Source organism: Cornus florida, unplaced genomic scaffold (genome assembly GCF_030987335.1).
Source record: "Cornus florida cultivar Cherokee Brave unplaced genomic scaffold, ASM3098733v1 CherokeeBrave_3.0.0_Hap2_Chr10, whole genome shotgun sequence".
Lineage (NCBI taxonomy): Eukaryota > Viridiplantae > Streptophyta > Magnoliopsida > Cornales > Cornaceae > Cornus > Cornus florida.
Window position 1 is genome coordinate 115871730 of NW_026775580.1, and position 24912 is coordinate 115896641.

The window sequence follows — 24912 nt, forward strand, 5'->3', positions numbered from 1 at the left end:
CTATCTCAAACAATAATTTTGTTTTAAAAAAATAATGTTTGTAGAACTCCATTAAAAATAAGAAACAAGAAATGAATGCATTTAAAATTAATAAATTACTGTGGAATGACAGTACTAGCACTCCTCAATAATTTAAGCATTACGGAAACTTTTTTTATTTACACTTTTTAAAAAAGAAGTGCATTTAATCGTTTGGTTAAGTAAGGGTCACACTGCGTAAAAAAATAAGCCAGGGGGGGCTAAAATCACGTTTCATGAAACAAAAAGGGTTTGAGAGAAATTCTGCAAAGTGAATTTGTCCTTTTCTTTATATGATCGAAATAATAATCACCGTCGGTAATTTCTATATAATGTCAACCGTTTGTCCCTTCTACTTATAGGACGATCAACGGCAAATATTCATTTTTAAATTTCAGCTTTGTAACCCCCAATTTGGTTATCGTTCTTCCCGTGCTATTTGATCCCAGACTAGAGAGACACAGAGCTTTATAGAGAGAGAAAGTTAGGGAGAGAGAGAAGGGAGCATCTCTGGATCTAGATCTTCGGTTTTGGTATTGTTTCCCACTGTAAGTGGCCATGGCGATTCGAAGGCCTCTCGTATTTCATCTATGGATCTTTGTGACCCTATTGCTCATCATTCGTGGACACTGTTTTTACCTTCCCGGTGTCGCTCCCGAAGATTTTCACAAGGTAAGTTGTATAATTATGCGTTTGTTAGAGTTTAGTGTTAGATCTTGTTAATTTGGTGGTTTGACCTAGTCTTCACATTTTGCGTGATTTTGTTGAATTTTGTAAGATCTGTGTCAGTTATGGCCTTCAATGAATAAAGTTGATTGTTTTGTAATTATTTGTTTGAAAACATGCTTTCTCGTTGTTCAGTTTATTGCGATTCATTCATATATCTACTATTGTGGTTCTCGATTCGATGAATTGGTGTGGTGAATCTTAACGTCTTGTTATTTTGTCAGCTTATATAAATATGAATATATATTTGTGTGTGTGTGTGTACATATATATATATATTTATGTACACTATGTGCATCTTAAACTAAATGTTCGTTGCTGTAATAGTTTATACAAACACTTGCATGTAATTGCATGCGCTGAGGGTGACAAACTAACAATCCAGAAAACTAGGAAAAAAAGAAAACTAACAATTCAGAACCTTATTTAAACATTAGTGCTAGTGATGTCATGTTAGGGAGTCAAGATCTTGGTTCCTCCCTTCTCTGCGACTTAAGAAGTTCCCATCTTTTTTATTGAAATCATTTTCAATTCGGTTGTCTTCTTAATTATAATTAGGAAAATTAAAGCTTTTGAAATGGTCTCCAAATGTTGGATGTGATCAAGATTGCTGGTGTATTACCTGTGGTTTGGATAATTTGTTCTTCATTATGTGTACTGTTCACTAGTTGGGGCTGTTTAATGGTTCATTCCGAGCCCTCACTGTGCAAACCTTGCATTAAGTGATGTAGAAATTAAGATGTTTTTTGGCTGATTAACAATGATTTGTTAAATGTATTGGTTCATGATCATATATTATGCTAACCTTGGTGGGAAATGAAGAACATCGACGGTAGAGATTATTAAGATTCTACAAGTAGCTATTTCTAACTCCACCTTAGAGATTGCAATGGATATAAATTCTGCCACGAGATTCTTCACTGCATAAGTTTTCTAGTGGCTTTGTTGGTCACTCTAGATTTTCTATGTTCCTTTTTTATGATGATAACAATATATGTTCGGTGAAGTTGGATCTTTTCTCTTCTATTTTTCTTTTCATAATAGCTTTTACTAGTCCAATATTGTGTAGTATGAAGATTAAAAAAAAAGCTTTGTAACTGCAGTATGATATATTTGTCTCTACTCTAAATGGAGCAAGAACAATTGAAATATGGGCAAGCAATTGAAATAGATTAAGAGCCCGTTTGGGGTTGCTGTTGGAATAAAAAAATGCTTTTATCAGTAGAGCTGTCAAAAAATTTCGGTCTGTAAAAAGCATGTTAGGTGTTTGGTGACACATTATAATAAATACTTTTCACAATTAAATTATTTTTTAATTTATTTGGTAACATTATTTTTTTAAAACACTTCTATTTTGCTAATTTTACAACAATGTCCTTTAATAGTATGTTACGATTTTTTACAATAGCAACTACATAAAGGAAGGAGTGTAATTATCTTTATAAAAAATAAAAAAAGGACAAAATTGTCTTAGGAAAAAGAGTTATCTAAAATATTCAACTTCTACTCAGAACGCAGTTTTAAAAACTGCAAATTCTAGCTACTATTAAAAGCACTTTTAATGGTTACCAAACACATCTAAACGAATTCAGGAAAAAAAAAAAAAAAGAAAAAGAAAAAAAAACACATCTAAACGCAATTTTTCAAAATAAAAGCGCTGTTAAGCAGTTGAAAAGTAATCCCAAACGAGCTCTAAAGCACACCCAAAAAGTATGTAAAGGGACATCTGCTTACTTTTTGGAGTTCCTCCCATCCTGTTGGCAGGCCAAAATTACTTTTCTTTGGGCATACCTTTGTTTTCTGAGTAAATTTTCTGGACATGATTTTATCTGGATTTCTTCTGGTCCAGCCATTGTGCATTTTGTTACCAATGTCAATGACCTGCTAAAAGATAAATTTTGCATTTGGATGTTGAAGAACTCATGAGGTCTGTGATTTTTTTGTTCTGGTTGGTCAAACCGAGTGTTGTAAACCGTAGATTATTCATTTATTGTCTTGATGATGCCTCAATCCTCTTGTTTGTTGGATCTGTGGAGTTATACACACAAACACACGCGGTAAAAAGCATCCTCATATGCATATTTAAGTGTCATTTTGAAGTATGCAAAATCCCAGGTATGTGCATCATTTGCTGTTTTTGCGCCCTTATGACGGTGACAGGGATTTGTTGCTTAGTGACCTCAATGAGATGGGTAATATGGATGCATTCCTGTACTTGCTTTGTGTTTGTTTGTTTGTCACTCCCTCCGTCTCATTATAAGTGTCTACGTTTTCATATTTAGCTGTCCCAAAATGATTTGTCCCAATACTACAAGATTCCCAATTTTCCCTTCTTGCTTTGAACTTATAAATACAAAACATCATCACATCATTGTGGACCCACCACGGGTAAATTTGGTAATCCATTCACTACCAATACAATAGAAAAATTAAAAGCCACATCTTAAAATGGGATAGCTATAATGACCTTTTCTTTGAGGCTATAGTAAGTTTAATGTCCATTTGGTGCAGGGGGATCTTTTGAAGGTGAAAGTGAACAAACTGACCTCTACAAAAACACAGCTTCCATACTCGTATTATTCCGTTCCTTACTGCAAGCCAGGGAAAATAGTTGATAGTGCTGAAAATCTTGGTGAAGTTCTTCGTGGTGATCGTATTGAGAATTCTCCTTATGTGGTCAGTAAAATTTCTCAGATAATTCATTTGTTCTCTTTTGCCTTCTAAATTCCATTTCTTTTTTATTTTATTTTTTTTACACACTGAGTTTCTTACTGAAGTTTTTTGTTGTAGTTTAAAATGCGAGAACCTCAAATGTGCAATATTGTATGTCGTAAAACACTTGACGCGAAAAGTGCAAAGGAATTTAAGGAAAAGATAGATGATGAGTATCGGGTGAACATGTGAGGCACTTTTCTGAGGAATCTTATATTTTTAATTTTAAATATTTTCACAAATTGCAAAATGCTTTCAAGTTATTGTATAATTTATTCATGTTTTCGGTTGCATTGACAGGATTTTGGATAATCTTCCTGTAGTTTTTCCCATACGAAGGAGAGATCAGGACTCTTCCATTGTGTATCAACATGGCTACCACGTTGGTCTGAAAGGACAGTATGCTGGAGTAAGTACCAAAATTTGTCATTGCACTATTGGACTTTGTCTCGTGTCTATACAAGAACAATTTTTTTTTTTGACTAATTTTATTTAATTTCTGCAGAGCAAGGAGGAAAAATATTTTATCCACAACCACTTAACATTCACTGTCAAGTTTCACAAGGATGCACAAACAGACTATGCAAGGATTGTGGGATTTGAAGTCAAACCATTCAGGTCATACATCACATTCGCTTCTTGCTTTAATGCACTGTCGGTGCAAATATCTCTCTAGAGGTAGTTTATGCTCGTGTTATAATTTTGGAATATTTTTGGTGGAATCAGTGTTAAACACGAATTCGAAGGTGAATGGAATGACAGGACCCGTTTAACAACCTGTGATCCCCATGCTAAACGCTTGGTTACCAGCTCTGACTCTCCTCAAGAGGTTGATGATAAGAAGGAAATTATCTTCACGTATGATGTTGAGTTCATAGTGAGTCCCTTTATCTCATAGAAAGGAACAACTTTGCTGCTAATGTTTTTAGTTTATATTTTCTATGTTTTCCCTTGGTGAATCGTGTTTGCCCCACTACTGCAGGAGAGTGATGTGAAGTGGGCCTCTCGGTGGGATACATACCTTCTAATGGCTGATGATCAAATTCACTGGTTCTCAATTGTCAATTCGTTGATGATAGTTCTTTTCCTCTCGGGCATGGTGGCAATGATAATGTTACGGACATTATACCGTGACATCTCCAAATACAACCAGTTAGAAACCCAGGAAGAAGCCCAAGAAGAGACAGGGTGGAAACTGGTTCACGGGGATGTTTTCAGACCGCCTACAAATTCGGATCTCCTGTGTGTTTATGTGGGGACAGGTGTTCAGTTTTTTGGGATGATACTTGTTATGATGATATTTGCCATTCTTGGTTTCCTCTCTCCCTCAAACCGAGGTGGGTTGATGACAGCCATGCTTTTACTTTGGGTCTTCATGGGCCTGTTCGCTGGTTATTCTTCAGCCCGTCTCTACAAGATGTTCAAAGGAACTGAATGGAAGAGTATCACTCTTAAAACGGCTTTCATGTTCCCTGCATCTATCTTTGCTATTTTCTTTGTCTTGAATGCCCTCATTTGGGGTGAGAAATCTTCGGGGGCAGTGCCATTTGGTACCATGATAGCGTTAGTATTTTTATGGTTTGGCATCTCTGTCCCTCTTGTTTTTGTGGGAAGTTTTGTGGGGTTTAAGAAGCCAGCCATTGAGGATCCTGTGAAAACCAACAAAATTCCGAGGCAGATACCTGAACAGGCGTGGTACATGAACCCGGTTTTCTCTATCCTTATTGGAGGCATACTTCCATTTGGAGCTGTATTTATCGAGCTATTTTTTATCCTCACCTCAATCTGGTTGCATCAATTCTATTACATCTTTGGTTTCCTCTTCATTGTCTTCATCATCCTAGTTGTCACTTGTGCTGAGATCACAATCGTACTCTGCTATTTCCAGCTTTGTAGTGAGGATTACCTATGGTGGTGGAGGTCTTACTTGACATCGGGATCTTCGGCCCTCTACCTGTTCCTATATGCTGCATTCTACTTCTTCACAAAGCTCGAGATCACAAAGCCAGTTTCTGGCATCTTATACTTTGGTTACATGCTGATTGTGTCTTATGCCTTCTTCGTGCTCACTGGTACAATTGGTTTCTATGCATGTTTTTGGTTCACTAGGCTCATCTACTCATCAGTTAAGATTGATTAAGTGATAGAATGTGAAGGTAAAAATGGTTGGTTTATGTCTTGACAATGCATAGATTTGTTTCACGGTGAATCAGTAATGCAGGCTGCTCTTATTACTTCCCAAGTCAACTTTGGGGTTTAGTTTAAATTTGAAATCATATAATAGAAATTGCTTTACTTCTTCTTTCCCAACCCATTTCGATTTTGTTTAAATTTTTGTTATTTTTTCACATTTCTATACTGTTATGTATTGAAACCTTTGGGAGGATGCTTAAGTAATTTCCCTGTCTTCAAGGACTGCCTGTCGTAGAAAATATTAAAGGGATATTCTTGTATGACACGATTGTTGGGTTTTTGTAATGTGAAATTAACTTATTTCTCCATTTTGTTATTTCTCAATTTATCCTTAATAGAGCTAACCATTGTTTTTTAGATTTTTGTTTCCTGCTGCACCGGAGCTGCTGACAGTTATTAGTAACAGGAAAGCAGGCATTGAATTCACCATTCTTGCTTGTGTCTTTATTAGAGCCCTTACGAACCAATATGTTCTTCAATGCTGAAGAGGTCCATTACACCAACCAATGGTGGTGACCGGTTCGGTTGCTGGTGCCAATCACCACCATTGGTGGGGTGGTGTATTGGATCTCTTTGAGAGACCGGTAACAAAATCATTCCGGGTAACTGCATTGTCATTATTTTTAAGGTTTATTTTGACAGCCCAACATTCTATTATCCGTTCAACAATTGGGAAATAATTTTCCCAGGTATATTAAACCCAACAATAGGGAACTAAAATACATAAGATAGCAACCTTGAAATTAGTTGCTATTTGATTCTGATGGCATTTTATGTACTAAAAAGCAATAAGTTCCTCCACAGCTATATTATCATAATTGTGTCCTATCAGTTGGAATATATGGTATTATTAAAACTAACAAGAGGCACATGCTAGTTGCCCACCAGTTCCGGAGGGGATTATAAAAACTGTGACTATTCTAACCAGAAAGGATCTCAAAATGTGGCAACTCTGGTGCAAACTAAAAGCATTTACAGGCATAGGGTAACCCAAACAAATTTGAATGCAACCGCATCAACTGAAAACCTGCTTAAACACGAAAAAGATCTGCAGAACAGAACATCTGCATGTCAAATGCAGATTGTACAAGGATGGTGATGCAAGAAGAAATTGTTAAGGAGCCAAAGATAAGCTACAAACACGGAACATGACAAGAGAGTAAATACTGTCAAGGCATTAAAATCAGCAGTAGAATAAGGCAGGCATACGAGTCAACAGACATATATTGCCAATTAAAAAAAGTCTAATTTTTGCATTGCTCGATTACTTCCAAGAACCAGAGCAGAATAACATTTGTTTGACCACTGAAACTGTTCCTATCTCACAAACAAGAAGGAATAGAAATTAAAAGGGATATGTGCACACACGTGGGTGGGTGGACGTGTGTGAGACTCTTTATTTCTGTTCAGCGAGAGAGAGTATTTATTCTGTTTACAATATAATCTACTTCAAGTTTTTCTCAGGTTAACTTTGATCCTGTCAACTAATATTTGCAACCAACCTTTCTAGTTCAATGGAGTTGCAGGTCTTAACAGGCTGCTGCATAGTGTTATTAGTTAAATGAAGGTTGCATAGTGTTGTTAGTTGTTAATACTTTGAAAAAATAATCGGCTAACAGTGAAAAAATCAATAACATTGCATAACTCCAGCCATCAGAAGCAATAACTCTTCAACTATATTTCCTCAATCCACCACAGGGCCCTCAATAGTTGGACATGAAAACCCAACAGAGACTATTCCAGTGAATCTCTTAGTCTAGATGAGTAAGCACACCAGCAATTGTGTTTCTAGCTTCATTGCATAAAACATCAGGATCATTTCCTTCTATAGGCTTGTGGATGACAACTTTTACAGATCCTGTATTTAGTATACGCTCCTTTCCCACAGGCATGATTTTTCCGGTTCCAATAAGAGTAATGGGAACCACTGGTACTCTGGTTTTTGCCGCAACACTGAATGCACCTTTCTACAAATGACCAACAGGATAAAATGATCCAAATTAGAAAAACCATTGGGGGTCTACGAATTCCTTGGTGGCAGACCGTTGTTACCAATAATGAAAATAAAATAGAAGCGACCAGGTAAAAATAAAAATAAACACAAAGAAGCAGGAAGACACATTTGAGCATTTGACAATCCATAATTTACAAGGTATCACTTCCCCAAAGTGATTTCACCCTATAAATATGTTCAATCCCAATTTGCTACACTTGAGCCTTAATCCACCACATAGTGAAATCTACCAAAATCTCATCACTGTGCAAAGTATTAGAGTAGACTAAAGAACAAATGTTGGTTGTGATTTTGGTACAAATCTGTGCTACATCTTGTTTTTGAGAAGATGGAAGCAAGAAATCCTTTTCCTCTTTTTATCCAATTCTTCTCAGAAGCCAAACAGTTGTTAGGTTTTAATTTTAAATTTCCTCATTGACTTTAAATAAGGCAAAACATGCACATGTCAAATAAGAATTCTAACATAGATGTCACCTTGAAAGTTCCTAATTTTCCATCTTTACTTCGAGTACCCTCTGGGAAGAAAAAAACAGATGCTCCCTTCTTAACTAGATCCATGCACCGTTTAAGACATTCCTGCGGCCAATAAAATTCAAAATTTAATAACTTACAAGCAAGACCGTAAGTTCTAAAAAAATTGTGAAAATACAGTATTGTTTACATTGGAACCCAAACAGGATGAACACAATTGCATCATTGGAGAATGAAGTAATTAAAAAGATAAAACAGGAAAAGAATACCAATTGGCTTCTGCTGTCCATGCGCTTTAAAGGAATAACACCCATTAAAAACATTGCCCATCCAATAACAGGAAAGAGGAAAATTGAAGTCTTGCTAATGAATTTGAAGCTTCTCCCAAGAGTGAGTAGAGGGAATATGTCTAAAAAGCTCTGGTGGTTGGACACATATACAGCAGCAGTATCTGGTGCAGGTAGATTCTCCAATCCCTCAAACTTGATCTTCAAAAATGGAGTGACAGTCAAAAAAGCCCAAATTTTGGCAATAAGGTAATGAGTTTTTCTACGGTATCGATCCCATAAGAGCACAAAGGGATGCGCCACCAACATCAGCACAAACAAGAAAATGGCAACAGATGCACTAACAGCATAAAAACAAATTCCTCTAAATTTTGCACCCAGCTGAAGTTCTGCACTTAAAGATATAAAATAATCACCTTAAGAATTAGAAAATTGACACTGAAAAAGAGAAATTACTTAAAGGCACGTCAAAAGAAACCTGATAACTGATAGGAAGCATCAGGCGTCCCAGTGCCAGAAAGTTCAGATCTTACGACTATGTATCTTGTCTGTTTATTCTGTTTATGCAATCTATCATTATAAGATAGTCTAAAAAATTTCTCCTTTGGGCCGAAAGAGCACCAAGATGCACATGCATATTTCTTCAGATCGAATAAATTTCTACCTGTAATGTCCACAGAAGGAAAAAGATAAAATAAACAGATGAAAAGAAGTTTTATTTTGCTGCAGATCAAATAAATTATGGAACCTCATAGAAAGAAAGGATGAATATTACAACACATTGAACATAAATACAGAGTCCTGTGGCTTCTGTAATATATTTATATATTTTCTTGTAAAAGGAAAAAGGAAAGAAAGAAATTGAGCATATATACATCGGGAGAAGGTTTCAAGGATTGTTTTGGGTGGCTATCCACACCAGTAACAATAACATCATGTACCATCCACTCAGATTATAATATTTGGCAATAATCTCAACAAAATTATGACTTGAGATGGCAATACTTGAACTTTGGCATGATGACATGCACATGCATGGATAAGGACTGAGGTTTTGAGGATTTCAGCAAAGTAACAAGTTAACAACTTTGGATATAAATGGTCAGATCTCGGTTCAAGGCAGATAAAATTGTATAATATTGAAAAAGTGGCGAAGTAATATTTACTGTTGTCATAAAATGAAAGAGAAATGTAAACTCTTAATGAAACATGGTAAGCACAATGAAATCATTTCTCAAAAGATAATTATTCTTTTGCAACCATAATTGTCACCTATATCACAGTGGACTCGTAAATTTGTCCTAACAGAAAAGACTTCATTACAAGATTGCAAAACATAAGATTTCTGTGGCTGACCAAGCATTCACAACGATATACCTAATTACTAAAAATAGCCAATTGTACCGTGCAAGGTATCTGCAAACACCATCATACTAAGCTATGAACGTAACATCTGCTTTGGAAAGAAATCCTGAATATATATGTCAAACAAACAGAAGACATAATCATTGGCTCTAAAGCAAAGACACGCGCAACAGGGGTGCTGTACCCTTGTCCGACACACTGCATAAGTGTGCTCTTTTTTCTTTCTTTTTAAAAATTGGACACACTATTGGACACATCGGAGAAAACACCTATGGCTGTTCATAGTTTTTTTTAGACGGGGGATGTATATGGTATATAAATATATATGTGTGTATATTTGCATGTATTCAAAGAGATGTATAGAGTTGAGATAAAAGAGTTATCTAAATATGTGAAGAGATGATGGGGATGAGAGAGGAGCCTCTGGAAGAGATAAATCCGAGAGCCTTGAATGAGAGAGAGAGAGGAAGAGAGAGGTGAAGAGAGGTTGTCTGGAAGAGCGAGAGAGTAACAGAGGCACAGAGCTGTGAAAGAAAGAGTGAGGAAGAGAGGGGATAACCGGATAAGATTACAATCTTATCGCCTTCTTTTTCCACCCAGTTTGGTTACAAGGATAGAAATGGTACCTTTTGAATATATAGATATATAATGGAATTTGGGTCTGTGGGTTTCAAAAGAAGAATATGCTGGTGGGGCTAATTTAAATGAGATATGTGTGAATATAACTTAGAATTTGAGCAAAAACTAAAATTTTATACAAAATAAAAAAAATTATATTATTAATTTATTGTTGATCCTTGCAGCATACTTGACTTAAATTTTTTTAATTTGCTGTATCGCCGTGTTCGTGTCGTGTCGTACCCGTGTCCCATGTCAGTGCTTCATAGATCATTGCCTCATTGGCAATCATTCGAAAATGTGGGAAATAATTTACTAAGTAACACCAATTTATGTATGAACTATAATCACTTGTGGCGTCAATTTTGGTACTACGACTCTACTATTTTTAAAGCCTTATCTGTACACAGCAGGTCCCAAACCCAAAAAAAGGAGGAAGGGTTTGTTAAAGAATTTGTCAAGACCAATATGAACCTGAACCTGAACCTGAACCTGAAGTTTATACGGAGATTATGATAACATATATCATATAGCCTTAGATAGAGCAGAATGAAAAAAATAAAATTCATGCAACTGCCCAAAGTAGTTGGGAAAAGGCTTTGTTGAGTAGAGTTACTTTATTGCAAAACGATATAACTGAGAACTATGATTGATTGAGAACAATACTGCAACGAGGACACTAGAAATAGACTCATTCAAGAAAGGATGAGTAAGATGGGCCAAGGGCAATGATTGTTTTCCTTAACAATAGTTCTAGAGAAGGCAAAGAAAATAAATAAATCATCAATTCATTTATGTGATAGCGTTATACACCAAATCGACTTAGAGAGATGATTCAGATTGAATAATATAATTTAGTAAATGAAGAAGCACATAGCATGTGACAAAATTATTCAGAGTTTCTGGATAAGAAGCATTATAATGCAAAATCAAAGGTTAAAAATATAGTACACTAGAAAGAAAAATACTTACAATTTATTGAGTTCCTACAAATTAATTGCTTATATGGAGAGGGCCCAACACAGAGTCCATTACGAATATGCAACTGCAGAAATTGAAAGTCAGCAACAGAGTCATGCAGCAGATAAGTTGCAACTATAGCAGTACAATTTATCACAAGAATCAATAAGAGAATTGTGTAAGGAATGGACACAGATTGGCATTATGTTGAAATGTATCCCAAATCCAAATTTTATATTTCCTCTGTCCCATAATAGATGTCCCCTATGGGGAATAGAACTTTTTAAGGGGACATGTAATTATTGCATTGTCCCCTTTGAAAATTACAAAGTTACCCTTTCAAGTTTAAATATATATATAATCAAGTTTGAATTTTTTTTAAATTTTAAGGGTATTTTATGGAAAGATGTGAAATATGTTGTTTAAATTTGGTAAATGGACAAGTATTTTGGGACAACTTATAAAGGAAAGATGGACAACTATTATGGGACGGAGGGAGTATTAGTCCATTCAACCATCAGAGAAAGGAAGAAAAGTAATACGTACACCATATTTGCATTTTGGCCACATTTATTTTATGAATTTATTGTTTCTTAGCCACCCAACCTTTCTTCAAAAAAGTAAATTAAAATGTTCCAAAAGTTTGGTAGCAGATTGTGTAGAGACTTGGATAAACAAGATGGATTTCATCTGTTATAGTTAATGGTCAATGGGATCTTCCTGCATTTTTGCCAGTGTGTAAAGGACTATATAATGTCTATTTCTATTCATTCTGGTATGGATGTTAATGTTATCAAATGGAAATATGGATTAATTAGCTTCAGGGCAATATGGGACAAAATCAGGATGCATAGGGATAAAGACTAAAGTCAAGTGGTACAGGGTTGTTTGGAAACATTGTAGACCTAGAGCATTTTTTACCTCCTCTCTTGTTTTAGAGAGTGCCATTCCTACTTCAGCAAATATACATGGAAAAGGGATCCAACTTGCTGCTATGGGGAAAGGGATGATTCTGATCACCTTTTTGTCTCCTTGCCCTGTTGCTGCCGCTGTTTGGGCAGTTATTTGATTTGCTTCATTTGACTTTTCCTGCAGTTACTTCATTGGATCAGTTTGTGGACTGGTTGTTGGTTGATGCTAGGACAAAGTCCATGAGATCTAGACTCCTTAAATGTTTATTCTCTACAACCTTAGGGTCCATTTGGAGAGAAAAGAATTCTGCACTTCATGAGGGCATCAGGAGATTTCCTAGAGAAGTCACTCACTCGATTATGCGGGATTGTTTGCAGTTGCTGAACTTGCAGTTTCAAGACTTGGGAGTTTATGTTTCCTTTATCATGATTTACTTCCGGTTGCTATTTTTGGTCATGTTTATTTTCATTTTTGCTTTGTATTGGAAATGGTTTTTTTCATTTCCTTTGAAGAAAATTCTTATCAATGATTCGACAAAAAAATGGTTGCCTTCACCATTCTCTGTACTTTTTTAAAAGTTTCTTCTTGATAAAATCACCCCATTTAGGGAAACAAAAAGTATGATCGGTATAATAACTGTTTTATAGATTTCACTTTTGTACTTTAGAAGGAAATGCCGATCACACAGAATGCCAAAAGCACTTCTCCATTTAACCTATCATGCTATAATATTATAATTAGCATCATATTCAATTTCTCTCTTTTTGTGGTAAAACATTCATTTTTTGGTATCTCTTGACCACTGATGTTCACTATATTCCAACTTGCATTTCTAGATTTACCCAAGTTACATTTCATATGTTTAGCTTCAACCCTACTAATCGTAAATCGGGGTGAAGTTCAAACGAGGAAAGGCTTACGGAAGTGTTCTGTTAGTTTATTAATAAGTAAGACATAGAGATACAAATTTAATGTAGATCCTCAATTAACCCTACTGTAATAGGAAATTCACTTATTTACCACACAACTGTTCTTATCTGTCATAAGTGCATCATAAATGTTGTTCAGCAGATCAATTCATCTGTTTGTGACTCGTTTTCTTTTCTAAAACCTACCATATTTAATCTATGGGGCCCTGTCATTTTGCTTTTGCAAAATCTACAGAAACCATCTGGAGATCTTTCTTCTTCTTACAATAACAGTAGGAGGGAACCAACGACTGTCTAATTTGGAAAATATGATTCAAATCAAATTTACAAACTGATAAAGGAGAAAAAGAAGAATATAAGATTCCTTATTTATTTCTTTTTCATATGTCTATGAGAAGAAAGCTGTGTTTACTTATTCTTTGGAAGAGGCCAAATGAGTTTAGAGAAAGAAAAGGAAGGTGCAAAAATATCCTCGAAGAAAGAGTTGCAATCAAAAGTGTTCTTCCACTCTACAGTCCAAGTTTGCAGATTTAGTTTCCAGAAGGCTGTCTTCTAAATAAAACTGAGAAACTTGAAGCACCCACAGATGAGAACAAAATAGTATTGGATGTAGAAGCATCTTTTGATCTAAAAAAATAAAAAAATAAAAAATAAAGACCAGGGAAAAAGAGTGATATTATTTGGGTTACTTGGGTAGTAGGCATTCTGATCTCTTTTGCCACGTGCTATGAGGTTCTTCAGTAAATCTCAACAATCTCGTGGCAAGGATTTTGACTTCACATCAACAGCAGGACCAAGGGTTCCAAAGGTGTCAGGCCGAGTGTTGTTAAAGGCCCGCCTAGGCTCGAGGCGCAGATCTAGCGCCTATTGTCATCCCAAGCTCACTGATGTTTACTAGGCGCGTGCATCGGTTGCGCCTCGTCCTATTTGTTAGGCACGCCTCACTGTTCTTGTTTTTTTTTTTTAAAAATGATTATTATATTTCTTCAGCCAAAAAGGGTACTTTTGGCAACTTAATAAAGCCTAAGCTTACGAGAGAAGGAACTTTTGCTCAAAAGAATAAACAAATAAGAAAGCCCGAGAGTCAAAGTGTCAACCGAACATAGAAAGAATGAGACTGTGAGACCAACAACAAAGCCCTAGTTGCAGAGATAAACGATGAAGCCATGTCAATTCTTTCTTCTTCTTCTCTCTCTTCCCCTCTACTTCTCTCTCCTCTCATCTTTGCGTACTTCTCTCTTCATCTAGTTATCTTCTCTCTCTGTCTTTTTCTTTTTTTTGGGCTCGGTTTTTTCTCCTTTTTCTTCAAACTTTCTCTCTCTTCATCTACTTCTTTTGTATTTGCGTCTTTTTTTTTGGCACTGTTTTATTTTTCCTTTTTTTTTTTTTTTGTCAATAGATTTATTTCTTTTTTTGCACTGTTTTTCCATTTAAAAATAAATAAATTCTGTTTTGCCTTTCAAGAAAACAAATTCGTACTCTGTTTTATGGTTCTTAAATGCTTATAAAGTTGATAGATTTACTTTTTTATATTTGATATTAATTTTTAGAATATTGATATGAATTATGAGATATGAATGCTTTTATGATAGTTTAAAATTTCAATTGTGCGCTTCACATCACTCAAGCGCAAGGTGCACACTCCAAAGGACTTCTAGCGCCTTGGTGCTCCTTGAGCCTTTAATAACATTGGTCAGGCTGAAAAACTCTTGGGAAAATAACCACTAATTAGGTGCTGTTTCTCACCAAAAGACAAATAAGTCATAAATTTTTTTCCTTAAGACCAAAAAGTCCTACTTTTGAGATTTTTTTCAAGTCCTAAATCAATGGATCTTCCATTTATACCCTTGCTAAATAGAAGTAAAATTTTGTAATTAAAAATTTATTCAAGAATTGATGCATAATCTATTTTTTATACATTTCTATAAGTTTTAGTTACTTAATAATATTGCATTATGAGTTTATGATGTAGGACACAAGAGCAGCCATAAATAGATAACGACGTTCAGAATTCAAAGGCTGAAAGTTCAAAGAACTAGGCCTGAAATTTGGAGGTTTGATAGTAAAATTGTAGAAAAACAAAAGGGGAAAAGAAATAGAATAGAGCTATCTATTGGAATTTCTCCAACAGGGCCTAGGCATCACGCCTAGAGAATGCCTCACACCCTCAAAATTTGTGAATCACTCACAAAGCAATCTCAAACATATTTTTATTCATTAATCAAAGTTATATAGTATCCTTTTTTACAAGTTGACTCAAGCATAATAAAAGTAACAAATATCTTAATTGATGCAATTGGATCTAATTAATACAATTTCACTATAATTGATACAATTTCACTATCCTCTACTTGCTGGCTTGCTGCCACCGTTCTTTGCCAATTCTCTCTGGCTGGGAAAAACTGATGTAGGACAAGGGAGAAGCCTTAAATAGTTAAGAACTAAAGAATTCAGAAGCTGAAAGTTAAAAGAACTAGGGCTGAAATTTGGAGGTTCGATTGTAAAAAAGTAAAAAAACAAATGAGAAGTGACTGGAAATTCAAATAAACAGAGAGAAAGGATTGAAAACAAGAAAAAACCTATTGAAATCACTCCAACAAGGCCTAGGTATCACATCTAGAGAAGACCTCACCCCCTCAGAATTTGTGAATCACTCACAAAGAAATCTCAAAAATATTTTTATTCATTCATTGACTGAGTAATCAGAGTTACATAGTATCCTTTTTTAAAAGGACTAATGACCCTTGGATTAGCCTACAATTGAGGTAATCAAAAGTTGACTCTAGCATAATAAAAGTAGCAAATAACTTAATTGATGCAATTTGATCTAATTAATGCAGTTTCACTATAATTAATGCAATTTACCAAAATTATCCAATTTGACCTAATCCCCCCAATTATGCAAGACTGCAAGTGGACCCCACTTCACCTAACATGTGTCAAATTAAGGATAGGGCTCTAGAATCCTCTTTCCCATGCCTTTTATACTATCCTCTACTTGCTGCCACTGTTTTTTGCCAGTTTAAATAATAATTAACCTAATTTAAATTCAATTAAAAAAAAAAAACTTATGTAACGACTTTAGTACCCAAAAAAAAAAAAGGAAAAAATTTATTCTATAAAAAATCAATAAAATATATATTTTAATTTAGATTTATAGTTAATTTTGTAAGGGTATATATGAAATCTTGAGTCTAAATTTTATATAAAAAATTATTAAGAGATTTGAGAAGAGGCTTGCAGGTTGGAAGAAGCAGTATTTGTCAGAAGGCGGGAGAGTTACTCGTATGAAGAGCACGCTCTCTAGTCTTCCTACCTACTATATGTTGCTTTTTACTATGCCTCTGACAGTTGTTCGAAGACTTGATGAGATTCAGATGAAGTTTTTGTCGGGTGGTGTGGGAGATGAGTTTAAGTATCACTTGGTTAATTGAGAGAGGATGTGTACCCCTGTCAAAAAGGTGGGGGGGTTAGGGAATCCAAAAACTGGACGTGTTCAACAAAGCTTTGCTAGGAAAGTGCCTTTGGAGATTTGGGAGGGAGAGGTCCAAGCTCTGGAGGCAGGTTGTTTCTTGCCATTATGGGGAGGGAGTTGGAGGGTGGATGTCTAGGGAGGTAAGATCCCCAGCAGGCATGGGCTCTTGGAAGCTTATTCGAAAGGGTTGGGATGAGTTCTCCAAATGCATTCGGTTTAAGGCTCGGACCGAAAGATATGTCGGGTTTTGGGAGGATAAATGGTGTGGGGACTTGGCCTTGGCTTGTAGATTCCCTCATCTTTTCAAGATTGCTGTAAATAGGCTTGCTATGGTTACTGACTATTATTGTCCCGATAACAGGAGGGTGACTTGGGACGTGCAATTTCGAAGATAGCCCAATGATTGGGAACTTTTCGAGATCACGAGTTTTCTTGCCTTGATTTATAGCCAGGTGGTGGACGGGGTGGGCATGGATGAGATGGTTTGGGTGAGTTCCTCGAGAGGGGTATTTGAGGTTAGGGGTTATTTTAACAGTTTGTTGGAACTTCCTGGTCCCTCCTTCCCTTGGAAAGTTATTTGGAAGACAAAAGCTCCCTTGAAGGTGGCCTTCTTCTCGTGGACGGCTGCCCTTGGAGGTATCCTTACTCTAGACAACTTTAGAAGGAAACGCCAGATTGTGGTTAATTGGTGTTGTATGTGCAAGAGGTCGGGTGAATCTGTGAACCATCTACTCCTTCATTGCTCAGTGGCAAGGGATGTTTGGTCAATATTTTTGACGGCGTTTGGTCTTCCTTGGGTGTTTCCAGAATCCACAGTTGACATGCTAGAGACTTGGAAAGGGTGTATAGTGGAGAGCTCAACTAGAGACTTGGAAAGAGTGCATAGTGGAGAGCCGAGTCAGAGATGCTTGGAGGGCTTCTCCCCTATGTATTTTGTGGCGTGAGAGGAATAGGAGGTCCTTTGAGGGAGAGGAAGCTCCTATTTGGTCTCTTAAATACAATATTCTATCTTCTTTATTCTTTTAAGTATATGGGCGGGATTGTACTTCTATGGATCATCTTTTGGATTTTGTAGATAGCTTAAAGTTATAATATCGATGTAACTTTAAGCTATCAACTAGGAAAACAAAAAAAAAAAAATGTTGGACAAATATGATTGGATAATCTCACCAACATGACAACCATCAACACCAGTGAAAAACTTAAGTCTCTGCATTTCAAAGATTCTAATATTAAACATTCGCACTACATTCCTCTATCAAAATTTGATTTTACTTATAAAATGAAATAAAATCCTCTATCTAAATGCATTGTCTACTGTTCTCCAAATACGAGAACCTCCCACTATTAGCAATTCATTTAAAAATAATACACATTATTTTGTAAATATTCTATGCTAATTTCTAAGTCATTGCTTAAAGATAAATTTTCCTAATTCTCTATTTCAAACCTTATTCACTTATAAAGCTTCGACGCTAGAATATATATACAGGCTACAGCTCTTATGAAAGAACTTAAACACTCAGGTCTTTGCTTTAAATTTGCCTCATCACTTTTCTCATAAGCAATAATTTATGTGAAAATGCAGCTTTAAGTACGAAAGCAGCCGCTTTATGCAATATAATACAAAAGTTTAGATCCATCCTCAATCTTACCCTCCTAGCATCAATTAAGTGGAACCAAACTAGATAATGGCTTTTTAAGCAACAAATTTTGCTGCCATTTTGTTCATTAACTCTTTATTTCATTTTTTTTAACATACCGATGTAGTGACTTCCACTTTCAAAACCATCCACGTTCCAGACAATTCAGAACAAAAAAGGTAACCCGCCTGCCCTGCCCCGATTATATAGCCAAATTATGTATATATCCTTATTCTCTTTATGTATTCTTTAAAATACCCTCTGTGTATGTGTAACATATCTCACTTTAGTCTTAAGAGTTTATGTTAAACTACCAGTCATGAAGCCGCCCCATCCCCGCTCCTGCTCTCCCACGCCCACCGCCGGCCTGTCCCCAACCAATCAACATGAATATGGTCGCCATAGTTCAATCAACATGCAAGGTTCGCGAAGGTACTCTCCCTTTCTCTCTCTATTTATCTATGGAGAAGTCTCTCTCTTCTCCTTCAATTGCATGCTGATATGAGTGCTCTCCTTCTCTATGTTGCATCTCATGTTTTTCTCATGGCTATGTCTTTAATCAACAATTGTAGAGTTTATACTATAAATCCCTAACTTTTAGGGTTTCTTTCAAATCTGATCCATGACCCTCTCTTTTTTCTTCCAATTTTTCAGATTAGAACAAAGGTAACGGGGCGGGACGGGGAGGGGACGGGGTGTGAATTCTAAGAATGCTGCGGGGATGGGATTTTGAGCAATTTGGGATTGATAACCGGGGTGGGGAAGGTTTGACCAATAATTTTTTCTAGAAGGGGCAGCTTGACCACAATAAAATAAAAGCATTTCAAAATACCATAATAAACAAAAAAGAACTTTAACATTAATTGATATTTTAATTTCATACTTTCATTTCAATTAATTTATTAGGTAATTACTTCTATTGACCATCATGCACAGGTGTTTTACCAAAAATTTAGCAGGGCATTATTACAAATTTAGCAAAATTTTAAGTATATAATATAGATAAAGAGAAAGTCAGTGGGGGAGGCCGCCCCCAACTACATAGGTACGTCGCTGGGTTTTCGAAAATCCATAACGAACCTGCCCTGTTGCCATTCCTATTGCCAATTGACTGAACTATTTGCTTATCTACTCAACATTATCATTCATTTCAATTTTCCACCGTACTCATTATTTGGCAATTGACCGGATTGTAAAGATGTTGCAAGCATCAGATTATTCCTAACATCATATACCAACATTAATGAATTTTCATTCAAAGCAACAACTTATCCAATTTAATATCACTGTCATACAATGAAAAAGCATATACTATGCGTGTCTGTGCATATGTGTATTGCAAAATTGTTTCCCCTAAAAGATGAGAGCAAAGCAACTCAAGAAAAAAAATAAAAGAGATATGGGCAATTACCGGCTGAAGGGAAGATATTAAGAAAAGCCTCGATTCCTTCGTACCTGGGCACGGGAGAAGAAGAAAACTATGAAAAAAAAGTTTTTAGATAGAGATAGATTCAGAGAGATTTTGAGAGAGAGACTTACGGAGACGATGAAGTGGAATCGATGGATGGAATACGGAGTTGTAGAATTTTGGCTGGTATGAGACTTCCATTGACGAAACTATGTATAGATCTGTCTCCCGTTCACTCTCCCACTGTAGTCATCTTCTGCGGTGTTGCAGGGTTTATTGTTTTTACGCACAGTTTTTAAGCTTCATAAATCATTTTCCTTTCTGGAAGTTCGCAAATATCTATCTCACTAAAGTTATGGTCTTATTCAGTATATCCTGTCAAAAAAAAAAAAAAAAAAATGTATTTTATAACACCTCCCATAAGGTAATATACATTAATAAGCATATTAACCCCAGAGAGGCTAATGGTCACGTTCGGCTCTTAGTAGTAAACGTTATTGTTGTAGAATTATCCTATAGCAGTTAATTTGATTGTATTTTTTTTTTGCCTTAATCTTCAATGAAATTTCTTGTCTTTTTACCAAAAAAAAACAGAAAAAATAGCATATTACCCCTGGACCCTTATGCGAAAATGAAAAATTGTCTATTATTATTATTATTATTTTTTTCTCCAAAAGTACAATTTCAGTAAATAAAAATATTGTACAAAAATTTGATTACAGTCAATTCTTTGATAATTGATTTTTAAAAATTCAGTTAAAATAGTTTTTGATTTTTGAATTCATTCAAATAGTAAACACCTTAGCAATGTTTAATTACCAAAATGTAAACACTTAAAAATAATCTTATCAAGAAAAAGTTTAGACAAATAATTACAAATGTGTCAGCTTTCACTCTTCATGAGTCCAGATTATCCTTAAATAGTTCCTAAAAGTTATTAATTTACCCTTGCTTTACCAATCTAAGAACCATTTCTAATCTGAAATTTACTCATCATCATCATAGTTCTCTTCTCTCTTGCAAACCTAGGGCACAAGGGTAGAAAGGGTGCGGGCTGTCAATGTGCAAACCTAACAGGTTGAGGGTACAGATGCTAGGACCCCCTCGCCCAAAGTAGAGTCCGCCATTGATTTGGAAAAAGTTGAGCAAGGAGAAAGACGAAATAAAAGAAGAAGGTTTTAAGTGCATAGAATGCTTTTCTTTATTTAAGTACGAGTTTTACAATTTTAAGTGGTAGTTTTAAATTATTCATTTTAAGTTTTACATAATGCTATTACCGTTTCCTTTGCTTAAGTAGAAGTTTTACATTATTTAGTAAAGATTTTATATTAGTGCAGTTGAAGGTTTATATGAGAAGGAACGAGAGGTGCAATAAGAATTGTTCATGAATACATGGTGGTGATCATTTGTTGTAGTCCATGAGTATGTCTTCATCGGTGGGGATTTGAGGAAAAAGTCAGAACTCGCCGTCGTCCAAACTCTCTGCCATCTGAAACACCTATAGATGTAACTGATTCAATATATCAAACAGGTGGTGGGTGCTTCGACTACTCTCCCTGATATGATTGTTGCTTTTGGTTTAAGATTTAATTATAGTCGCTTTGTTTGTTTGCTGGGTTTGCAATCTCAAAGCCCAGCCAAAGCCAAAAACCAAAAAACAGAGCGACAACACAAACTCAGAAGGAGAGAGAGGGGGGGGGGGTGAGGGAGGAGGCAGTGAGTGAGGGAGTGTTTATATTATAATTTTAAGGGTAATTTGGTAAATTTTAGAAAGTACTTAAGGGTAATTTGGTCTGCATGTATTCATGAATATTGAAAATTGGCAAATTTATAATTACTTTTGACTAAAGTGTTTTTTTTGATGGAGTTATTTTTGAGTGTTTACATTTTAGTAACTAACGCTTTCAAAAGTGTTTCGTTTTTATAAAACAAATGAAGCACAAACACTTCCCATAGGGATGTCATGGCATTGTCAGGTATTTAAACACGGCTTGAACATTTGTCGGACACGGCTAGACGTGCTTTGAAATTTGAATATTTTATTTTCTGATTGTTTTGGACACTTCTAAGACACCCGTGTGATTTATAATTATATTTATTAAAAGAATAAAATTCAATGCAATTTAAAATATATTATAGACTAATATAAAAAATAATATAAAATTTGAAATAACAAACATTTAATCTTAAACTCCAAGTTAGTGCTTTCATTTGTTATAATGTAAATAAAATTAATAAAAATGATTGTTTTTCTAAATATAATAAAATATTATATTATATTTTTTTGACATACCGATCCCTATTTATTTATTTATTTTGAGATTTATCATATTACCGTGTCGGTATCACGTTGTATCCAAGTTCCGCGTTTGTGGATTTCTTAGTATAGAACTAACCAAACATGCTTTAAGGTTTTTTATACCTTTAATTATTATCATATTGTTTTAGTTGAAAACTAGTAGGATTAAAGTGAAAAAATTAGGACAAATTTAGTATTTTTATGACTTGACTTTATTAACCACTAATGCAGGGAAAAGACCAAATACAAAGATTAGGGAGGTCAGTTAATTTTTTAATTAGCTAAGAAAGCAAGTATAATTATGCATACCTTAGCCTTGGAAAGGTTAATTAATTTTGAATTAGTTAGGAAGATTCTGTAAAATTATTTTATACCTCATCCTCAAGCAAAGTGAGTGCAATTTTTCCTAAAATGTGATTTCGACACTTCGCAATTTTATTTTCAATAAGTAAAGACTTGTAATATCAAATAAAAAAAGAAAAAGAAAAGAAAAACATATCACTAGCTCACATGTTTTGGTAGTACATTTACATTTCATTTAGATTCTTTTAATAAAGAAAAAGAAGATTGGTCTCTAAAAATGTGGGTGATTACCGCAGTTTATATAATTATGTTGTTTGAAAGTTATATTGGCATTTCACATTTCTTTCTATTTTGACAGTTAAGGTATAGATCGATTGAATTTGTGAATATGGAATTAATATTCTACTTGCGATCGAGGATGGGTGTTGTCTGCACTGGACATTCTGGTGGTAACTCTGGCTACGTCAATGGCGGTGGCTTGGGGCTTCTTTGGAGTATAAGGTAAAGTAACCCATGGTGAGAGCCACCGATGGGCTTTTTCGCCGGAGAGTATGGCAATATGCTCCGCTGGTTTAGTATCTTCTATCTACTCTGTGAGCTAAAAGACCACATGTTTTAGCTTAGATTAATTAAATGCAATTTGCATATGTATTGTGTTTATTTGTTATATTAGTATATCACTCTTAACTGTCAAAAGTTATGCTAAAATTACTACCAACTCAACTGATCACTCATCCTATTCTTTTCATAAATCCATTTTTAAGAAAGAAAAATTGGAAGAAATATCCTAGCACATATCCTTAGTAACAATCTCTAACTATAAGATTTGCTTTATTCTCTCTTCATTTTTAACACAAATGTAGAATTTTGACTGATGTTTTGTCAATTTGGAAAAACCCAGTCAACTGTAATTTTTTTTTGATAAAATTTCCTATAGAACCCCTAACTTTTAGTACTGTGTCAATCAATCCATAATAGTCCTTAGTGTTAGGGCTTAATTTATTTTGTGAATTGATGTTAAGCTTGTATACTGCATGGTCTAAGGGTTGTCAAATATGTGGAGTTTGCTTTGAAACAAAGATTGGCTTAAAAGTAACAAAGTTTGATGATAGTTCGGCAATCAAATAGAGATTGCTTGGTCATAAAATGTCAAACTTTCTCAACAAAACGTGAAGAAGTGTTTGGCTATATATATGACAATTTACCTTGAATTATGTTGAACTGTCCACATTTAGAATCTTGTGAGTAAATCTGTATGTCGCCCGTTGTTTTTCGTGGTTTCATGTAAACACATTATTGCAAACCCATCTTCTCCAAAACCCATTCCTACAATCACTCCTGCAAACAAGAATGCAATCCATGACTCTACAAAGGTGGCTATAAAATTATTACAGGTCTATGCGCTTAAGCCACTAAAAAAATCACAAGTTTATATCAGTCAGGCAAAAAATACAAGTTTCTCTATCAGTCAGGAAAAATGACAAACTGTAGGATTGATATTCTTTTGGTTATATGTTTAGCCTTGTTATGTTCATGCGCATCTGGGATTGGTAATGCTACACAAGTTTCATACGATTCAAATGCCATTATAATCAATGGCCAAAGGCGAATTATTTTATCTGGTGCAATCCATTATCCTCGAAGCACAGTACAAGTACATAATCTTTTTTTCTCAACCGTTTCTAGTTTCATTCAATAATAATTTTTGGTTCTATTTAGTTATATTTTCTGATGACAATTTTCAGCTCAAAAATTCGTTTAGTTGACCTTTTGATGAAAATTATTCTGAAAACAAATTGAAGACACAATTTCATAGAATAATCCTTTTCTATTATGTGAAAAGTGTCTTCTGTTTTTAGAGCAAACAATCATGTAGCAGCTTAGTCAATTAAAAAAGAAACACAACTTCGTAATTTTTTCCCACATGGATTATCAGAAATGCTAATGGTTACTTACTCAATCCATGCTTAATTTTAAACATATTAAAAAATCTGTAATATTCCTATAGCTGTTTTCCGCTATAGAAAAAGGTTGAATATTCATTTTTCAGTCATTGCTTAAACCGAGCATCACTTTTACTAGTACAATAATAGAATCTGCATGATTGGTATGTGCATGTTAAAGATTAGAAATTGTGTTCTTGAATTAGCGTGTTCAGTTTACATTGTACTAGCATAGCTCATATCAATCTGATACTAATCTTCATATGGGTTGCAGATGTGGCCAGACCTAATTGTAAAGGCAAAGGAAGGTGGACTTGATGCCATTGAGACATATATCTTCTGGAATCACCATGAGCCTCGACGCAGAGAGGTTTGAATTGATTCTCATAGTATGCCACTAGTTTCCATTAAAATGAGCTAAACAGCTTAGCCTAACATCTGATTTGTTATACATTTCTGATGACTTAGTATGATTTCTCCGGGAACCTAGACTTCATAAGGTTTTTAAAGACAGTTCAAGCAGCTGGTTTGTATGCTATTTTGCGAATTGGTCCTTATGTATGTTCAGAATGGAATTATGGGTAAGTACTTTTCTGTTACACATTAATTATTGTAAAAGGTTAATCACTTAATGGC

The 24912-nt window shown here is 35.0% G+C and overlaps 2 protein-coding genes across 2 annotated transcripts; one reads left to right on the forward strand and one right to left on the reverse strand.

Moving 5' to 3' along the window:
* Positions 1 to 392: 392 nt before the first annotated feature.
* LOC132277843 (transmembrane 9 superfamily member 8-like) lies at positions 393 to 5957 on the forward strand. The gene is made up of 7 exons (XM_059779685.1): positions 393 to 690; positions 3256 to 3420; positions 3535 to 3644; positions 3757 to 3865; positions 3962 to 4074; positions 4183 to 4333; positions 4439 to 5957. The coding sequence occupies exons 1-7, from the start codon at positions 577 to 579 to the stop codon at positions 5594 to 5596; spliced, it is 1920 nt and encodes a 639-aa protein (XP_059635668.1). The 5' UTR covers positions 393 to 576; the 3' UTR covers positions 5597 to 5957.
* A 918-nt stretch (positions 5958 to 6875) lies between these two features.
* Positions 6876 to 20070, reverse strand: LOC132277845 (1-acyl-sn-glycerol-3-phosphate acyltransferase BAT2, chloroplastic). The gene is made up of 7 exons (XM_059779686.1): positions 19863 to 20070; positions 19735 to 19778; positions 11377 to 11449; positions 8900 to 9085; positions 8404 to 8810; positions 8138 to 8239; positions 6876 to 7616 (listed from the first exon to the last, which is right to left on the reverse strand). The coding sequence occupies exons 1-7, from the start codon at positions 19930 to 19932 to the stop codon at positions 7401 to 7403; spliced, it is 1098 nt and encodes a 365-aa protein (XP_059635669.1). The 5' UTR covers positions 19933 to 20070; the 3' UTR covers positions 6876 to 7400.
* Positions 20071 to 24912: the final 4842 nt, after the last annotated feature.